This window comes from Tenrec ecaudatus, chromosome 1, assembly GCF_050624435.1.
Source record: "Tenrec ecaudatus isolate mTenEca1 chromosome 1, mTenEca1.hap1, whole genome shotgun sequence".
In the NCBI taxonomy this organism is placed as follows: Eukaryota; Metazoa; Chordata; class Mammalia; order Afrosoricida; family Tenrecidae; genus Tenrec; species Tenrec ecaudatus.
In genome coordinates, this window is record NC_134530.1 from 10,634,770 (window position 1) to 10,642,378 (window position 7,609).

The 7,609-nt window shown below is 57.8% G+C and overlaps 1 protein-coding gene across 2 annotated transcripts in view; it reads left to right on the forward strand.

Moving 5' to 3' along the window:
* The window catches only part of CERS4 (ceramide synthase 4), a 48,448-nt gene extending 42,045 nt beyond the window's left edge, over positions 1–6,403 (forward strand). For both annotated transcript variants that reach the window (XM_075546181.1, XM_075546191.1), the window contains exons 3-11: positions 1,459–1,576; positions 2,291–2,409; positions 2,553–2,610; positions 2,887–2,937; positions 3,240–3,332; positions 3,459–3,587; positions 3,838–3,944; positions 5,557–5,713; positions 5,867–6,403. In XM_075546181.1, coding sequence (XP_075402296.1) covers positions 1,459–1,576; positions 2,291–2,409; positions 2,553–2,610; positions 2,887–2,937; positions 3,240–3,332; positions 3,459–3,587; positions 3,838–3,944; positions 5,557–5,713; positions 5,867–6,025 — 991 coding nt within the window. In that variant the 3' untranslated portion in view covers positions 6,026–6,403. The remainder of the gene's footprint in view (positions 1–1,458; positions 1,577–2,290; positions 2,410–2,552; positions 2,611–2,886; positions 2,938–3,239; positions 3,333–3,458; positions 3,588–3,837; positions 3,945–5,556; positions 5,714–5,866) is intronic.
* Positions 6,404–7,609: the final 1,206 nt, after the last annotated feature.

Genomic DNA, 7,609 nt, shown 5'->3' on the forward strand with positions numbered 1-7,609 from the left:
CCTGTGAAGCTGTGCCAGGGAGGTGATGACGGCCCTTCCGCTGCTGCGTCCATTCCGGCTCAGAGCGCCCTCTAGAGGACAGGAGGCTTCCCAGGGGGGCAGGCTGAGGAAGTCTCCTAGGCTGTCATGCCCGCCCCTGCCCCGCTTATGGAACATGTATTTTTTAAATTTTTACAGTTCTGTTGACATAATTCACATGTCATACCGTTCGAGTTTTTAACATAAAAAAAGATGGGTGCAATCATTACCACAATCCATCTTAGAACATCTTTCTGTACTCATTAGCTCCCCATTTACCTCCAACCTCCCCTGCCGTAACTCTAAAGAGCGATTAATCCAGTTTCTGCCGCTATAGATGCGCCTGTCCAACCAGAAATAAAACAATCTTTTTTTTCTAATGAGAGCAAATTGAAAATGGGTCAAAAGGGAGAACAAAGGAGAAGGTGTTAAATGTTAGCTGTGTCCGTGTTGGTCCACTTTCCAAGGCCCTCAATCATATCCCTGGTCAGTGGTCAAAGAGGAGTCACAGGAGGCTTACTCTATCTGGGGACCCTACCAATGGATTTGGGGTTCTCACTGCCATCCATGGCTTTCTGCAAGCTGGATACTCGGAAGTAAAGCTCTGATACCGTTCCCTGGTACTCGGAAGTAAAGCTCTGATACCGTTCCCTGGTACTCGGAAGTAAAGCTCTGATACCATTCCCTGGTACTCAGAAGTAAAGCTCTGATACCGTTCCCTGGTACTCGGAAGTAAAGCTGCGCGAGTTCCTTCATCTGGCCCTGGGTTTTATTCAAGGCTGTAATCTTTGTAGAAGCTGCCTGCTCATCTTTCTCTCAGGAAGCAGCTGGGAGAGCCAACCTTTGGGTTAATGGCCATGTGCTCTCCCCACTGAGTCACGAGGGCTCTTTGGCACTCGTTCAGTCCGTGTCTACTGTCTAGTGTCTACTGCGTTCTTTCTCGTGTGGCCCAGACTCTTCAGGCCAGGGTTCTCTCTTTGGGCGTCCCTTCCTGTCCCTCCCGAGCCCCTGCATGGGTACACAATGTGACAGTGCACAGCTGTTAACCAAAGGCCAGAGGCTGAATAGTCCACCCTTAGTAGGCACCTTGCAAGAAAGGCCTGACTGTCTTCTGAGAAGCTGACCATTGACAACCCCTGCAAGCACGGCTATACTCTGATCCCCCCTAACGCCTCCCCCCTCCCATGCCCCCAATGCCTCACGCCCTCTGTGCGTGTGGTCTGGTCCAGCCTCAGGCTTCAGGATCCCAGGGCGCATGATGGGATCGACCAGGGGAAGTTTGCCCCTTGGACCTTCTCACTCCTTACTTGGATGGAGAAGTCAAGTCCCAGACCTTCCACACTGCCAGGGCCCCTCTGAGTCTCAGTTTCCCAACTGGTAGCATGTCCCCTACCCCATGCCCACAGGCCTGGGATGACAGCTGGCTCCTCTCCCACCCAGGTTTGTTTGCTTGCCCCTGGGCCGGTGGCTGGGCCTGCAAGATCGAATCCAGAGGCTGGTGACACCCAATCCCGTACTGGAGAAGTACTACCTCACAAAGGAGAAGAAACCAAAGGAGGCAAGGAGGGCCCTGTCCTGGGGACCCAGCACCCCACCCTCGGGTCAGGCCAGAGCCCTGTCCTGGGGACCCAGCACCCCACCCTCGGGTCAGGCCAGAGCCCTGTCCTGGAGACCCAGCACCCCATCCTCGGGTCAGGCCAGAGCCCTATCCTGGGAACCCAGCACCCCACCCTCGGGTCAGGCCAGAGCCCTGTCCTGGAGACCCAGCACCCCACCCTCAGGTCAGGCCAGAGCCCTGTCCTGGGGACCCAGCACCCCACCCTCGGATCCACCCAGAGCCTTGTCCTGGGGCTCCTAGTGCCCCACCCTCCAGCCTACCCGAACCCCATCAGTGGTGGCTGCCCTCCTGTACTGGGAGCAGTGGGTGGGTAGACTTTGCTTCCACTGACACCCATGTGTGGGTCCTGGCAGAAGGCTGAGTGCTGGGTAGGGGCCGAGGGAGCATCTTTTGGTTCCTCCCACAGGGGGAAGGGGAAAAGATTTGGGGGGGATGGGGAGGTGGAACCTGACTTTTCTGAAAGCTGCAAGAATTCTCCTCCCCCCAGGTCATCCCCACCCCCAGCCCCGTCATGCAATCCCTCCGCACCCCGCTGCCTGGGAGAGGGGAGGGTGTGCTATAGCGATCCACCTTCACCACCACCCCGTATAGGGGCTGGGACCAGCAGCCACCATGGGTTCCTGTGACCCAGGTGACCCCTCCTGCCCTCCCCAGCCTCAGCTGGCCCTGCTGGCCGCCCAGTGTGGCCTCACCCTGCGGGCGACACAGCGCTGGTTCCGGCTGCGCTGGAACCAGGACCAGCCCCATCTCAGCAAGAAGTTCTCTGAAGCCAGGTGAGCAGGACGCGGGCCAGCTGGGGACTGCCGGCTAGGGACTGTTGGCTGTGGGCTGAGGGGCTGTGGGGAGGGTGGCTGCGGGTGCTGGGCGGTGGTTTGCCCTTCTGACAACTTCTAAACTGCCTCTCCCCCCCCCCAAGCTGGAGGTTCTTGTTCTATCTCTGCTCCTCTGTGGGTGGCTTCTCCATCCTGTACCACGTGAGTGTGCCCAGCCCGCTCCACCCACCGCCTGAGCACCTACTTGTGTGACTTGCCTGGGGCTGGGGCGGACATGGGGGATGGGGGGGACAGGCTGTGGGCAGCCTTAAACGGGGGGACGGGGCTCACAGTGGAGGATACTGCAGCGAACGAGTGGCCCCCTCCCCCCCCCCAGGCCCGAGTAGGGCCAGATATGTAGCCAGCCAGGCGGTTCCGAAGGGCCAGACCCCTGTGGGGTGCTGGGCGCTGAGCTGCGTCCTGGGGTTGTTTCCACAGGAGTCGTGGCTGTGGGTGACGGTTATGTGCTGGGAAAATTACCCCAAGCAGGTGAGCAGTAGGGGGTGCACAGAGGCTGCTGGGAGGGCTGAGGTGGGCGCCAAGCCTAGCATCACACCAACCCTGTCCTCCCTCCTCCTCCACATACACCCCCACACACACACCCGCCCTGAAGTCAAATGGGTCCAGGAGCCTGGAAATTGGAGCAGGGCTGCCACAAAAACCACTGCTTTTGATTACCTCTAGGCATGGGATGCTCACTCCTTACTCAGCTCGGGGTGTCCAGGGTTTGGGGGGGGTAGGGCGGAGGACGGTGCTGAGCCCCTCTGCCCAGCTACCCTTGCCCCACGCAGCCCTTGAAGCTCACCATATATTGGTGGTACCTCCTGGAGCTGAGCTTCTACGTGTCCCTGCTGATGACGCTGTCCTTTGACACCAAGCGCAAGGTGAGGTACAGAGACCGGGAGCTGAGCTGGGGCGGGGAGTGAGCCCCACTACCCTCCCTCGGGAGGTCCAGAGGCTCCTCCCCAGCCACAGAGCCCTGGCCTGACCCCCCACCGGTCCCCCTACAGGACTTCAAGGAGCAGGTGGCCCACCACCTCGTGACCATCTTTCTAGTCACCTTCTCCTACAGCGCCAACCTGCTGCGTATTGGCTCCCTGGTGCTTCTGCTGCACGACACCGTGGACCCCCTGCTGGAGGTGGGCCCCCACGGCCATGCCCATGACCACGCCCCTCGGTTCACCCCCATCCCTCCAGCTCCTTGCTTTCTCCCATGGCCTTTTCTGAGCCCCAGAGACAAGTTCTTCCCCTCCCCTAACCCCCACCCCAAAACCTTTTCCCCTGAAATGAGGCCCTAACTCTTATAGCAACTCTTGAGAAATACCCCTGTCTGCCCCCCACTGCCCCCCTCGACCGGGCCTGAGCCTGCCCCTCCCTGGGCCCTCCTAGGCCTGCAAGATATTCAACTACTTGAGCTGGAGGCGCCTATGTGACATGCTCTTTCTCATCTTCACCGCCTCCTTCCTCTACACCAGACTCCTGCTCTTTCCCACCAAGTGAGTGCTCTCACAGGCAGGGAGCATGGAGGGTGAGACCCCCGGGGCCCATCCCTCTGCCTGGGTGCAGGCTTTTAGGAGACGCCTGGAAGGGTGTTCCTAGCACAGGGCAAGGCATATGCAAAGGCCCAGAGGCAGAGAGGGAGCATGCTCGGTCACTGCTCTGAGGGCCTGGAATGTGGGAAAGGTGGGCGCCCTGGGGTGGAGGGCCTGAGAGCAAAAGAATGGGCCCTACCGCCCGTGCTCACAGGCACCCTCTGGTGGTCAGAGACTGGCAGCTGCGCTGCTCCTGAGGAGCAGTGGCCAAGGTTGAGCGGACTCATTTGGGTTCCCGAGATGAGGTGGATGGAGGAGCCCTAGGTGCGCTGCCAGTCCCCCTGGGGGCCTGGTGTGGTCTGTGAGGCCCGCCCCAGCAGAGTATCATGGAGGAAGGGTGGGGGTCTCGTCCCAAGGAAGAGCCTACAGGTATGAGACTGGAAGGAAAGAGCAGAGTTGGTGAAAGAGGCTTGGGGTGAGGGGCAAGGGTGAAGTATGGCTGTGGTGTCCGGAAGGGAGCCAGGATCATGCCAGAATCTAGAAGGAGTAACCGAAGCCTGTTAGCTCAGCAGTGTGGCCATATGGGGAAGGACAAATGTGAATGGGGGCGGGGGGAGCTGGATAGGCCCAGGTCATTCGCATGGACCTCAGGGAAGTGACACAGGTGGGGGGGGAGGGCAGGCTGGCTAAGGGGGGCGCTCAAGGCTCTGCAGGGAGCTAGCCAGGTGACCCAGATGGTTGGTCTGGAGGTTGGGGGAGGAGGCTATATTGAGGCCCGGCGGAGGGTAGCCAGAGGGACTGGTAGGATATTGACAGAGCACTTTGGTTTGGGTGTTATTTCTTAAGAATGAGGGAAGGTCAATGTTGGGGTGCACAGTGGGGGTGGGAATGGGAGGAAGCTGACTGAGGCGGGGGGGTGGCGTGCAGCAGGCGAGAAAGCAGGCATCCTAGCAGGGAGCCCTGATCCCTGGCACCCTTTGGGGCCCGTGGGCATGGGTCAGCCCTTTGCCGACTGACACAGCCCACCCCTATCTCGTAACCTAAAAGATAAACTCCCTGCCATTGAGTGCATACCTACGCCCAGGGACCCTTTAGGACAGGGTAGAACTGCCCCCCTGTGGGTTTCCAAGACGGCAGCTCTTTACAGGGGTAGAAAGCCTCCACTTTCTCCCAAAGAGCGGCTGGTGGTTTCGAACTGCAGACCTTGTGGCCAGCAGCCCAACACACAGCCACTGGGCCGCCAGGGCTCCTTCACGGAAAGGATGGCCATTTGAGAAAGCTTCCCAGAGGCACTGAGGAAGAAAGGCCTGGTGATCTACTTCCGTGACGGCCATAACGCAGAAAAGCCCCTAGAGCAGTTCCGTTTTGCCACGTGGGCCACCTTGACTCGACAGCACGCGTGTGGCTCTGTGGGCTGAAGTGCAGAGGTGTCCAGGGCGTGGGGGATGGGAGGAGGAGAAGCAGAAGCAGAGAGCCCTCCGTGGTTCCAGAGCAGAAGAGGCTTTTCCTAGGTTGGAGGTAGGGTGGGAGCCGGCAGGGCCTCAATAACTGGTGGGGACACTCCCTCTGGCCCCAGGATCCTCTACTCCACTTACTATGAGTCCATCAAACCGGAGGACATTTTCTTTGGCTTCTACTTCTTCAACGGTCTCCTGATAATGCTGCAGCTGCTACACATCTTCTGGTCCACCCTCATCCTGCGCATGGTCGTGAACTTCATGGCCAAGGGCCAGGTACAGTTAGTCCCTAGAGCTCCCGTCCCACCAGCTGCACCCTATCTCCTCTGTCCCCAGCTCCCCAAGGCTGCACCCTGTCATCTGTCCCTGGAGCACACAGCCATGTCCCTCCCCTCGAGCTTCACACTGTCCTCTGACCCTGTCCCCCAGATGGAGAAGGACATTCGCAGCGACTCGGAAGACTCAGATTTGAATGAGGAAGATGTTGCCCAGGAGCATCCACAGCTACAGAACGGGTCGACCCCTACCAATGGCCCCCGGAGCCGGGTGACCAGGAAGCTGGCCAACGGACACACGGCAGCCATATGAACCGCAAGGGCCTCCCTTGGCACCTAAGGCTTGGATCTGGACCTCGCTGGACTGGCGGCCCTTGGGCCAGCTCTACAGAGACAGGGAGGGCCCCATGCCCAAGGGGGACTAATGATCTGTCTCCATTCCCTTCCCCTGCCCTCACCCTCTCATCCTCCAGCTGGACAAGTGGACACAGTGGGGACCAATAGTGGGCAGCCCAGGCGGAAGCCTGAGGACTCTGGGGAGCTAGAAAGAACCTAATAAAACTTGAACGGATCTGGGTTCACCATCTGAGACATGTTTCCCGTCCTGGTGCCATGTCTCTGTCCGGTGACATCCTGAATGTGACAGGACTCTACTGTTGAAACAAAAATAGCATTAAACTGGTGACAGGAATCCATTACAGTTTATTTAATAGGCAATTTTCAAATCATGGCAAAATCAAACTTGTTCCAAAGCAGGAACACTTTTCGTGGATTCTTATATTGCACGTTAGTTATGACTACTAAGTCTGCATTGCCATGGAAACAGAGCCAGAAATCGTGTTTGCATACTACGTAGCCAGGCGGCAGCAGTTCCTTGCAGAATGATTCAGGTAAAATTGCCCTGTGTAGAAATCGGTCGCACACAGGTAGTTGTGGTCTTGCCAGGGCAGGGGGAGGAGGGAACCGCGATACGATTTTTAATGTTTTCCTATGATCCACTGCGCTTGTTTCCTGCTCTTCGTTGTGCATTAGGTGGGAGTTGGCAGCCGATCATCATGTTTGCCTTCCCCAACTTCAAACAGTTGATCAACCCTCTCTGTGGCTTGCCCTGCATCATCTTCTGCATCCCCCCGCCCCCCACTTCTTTTCCCTACCTCCTTCTCACAGGATACCCTCTCCCCCTTCAGCCAAGTTAACACCTGTCTGTGTGCCCACCGGCCTGTGGATTTCCCTTCCTCCCCCCCCACCCCGGGGAGCATCAAAGCCTGCTCTGTACATGACTCACTTCCCTCGACCTCCAAACCCGTCCAGGTCATGAAGTGTTTCCCTGGTTTCATCAATGCGGGGCATTCCGTCGTGCGTAGGGACCAGGGATTTAGTCACTGGTTCTTCCACGGGTGGCGTTTCGGTTGTTTCCCTCTTCTTGTCATGATGAGTAGTTCTGTCATAAACACTGGTGTGTACATACATGTCTGTGTGCGCTGTGGTCTTCTTTCTGTAGAGCGTGCACCCAGGTAGCACTATTGCTAAGTCTTGTTGTTGGGTGCTGGTGTCCAGTTGGTTACGACCCCTGTCGACTCCTACACACGATGGAACAAAGTGCTACTACACATGGTCCTGCCACATCCTCGCTGTTGGTCCTAGGCCATAGCCCACTGGGTCATCACCGGGTCAGTCCATGTCCTGAAGGGCCTTCCTCCTTTTCGCTGTCTCTCCACTGACCGAGCATGAAGCCCTTCCTCAGGGACTGCTCCCTCCCGACAAGATGTCTAAAGCATGGAAGACACAGGTCTTGTCATCCTTGCCTCTGGAAACACTCTATTGGCCGGACTTCTTCCACTACAGATCAGTCTGTCCTTGTAGCATTCCATGGTACTCTCGATGTTCTTCTCCAGCC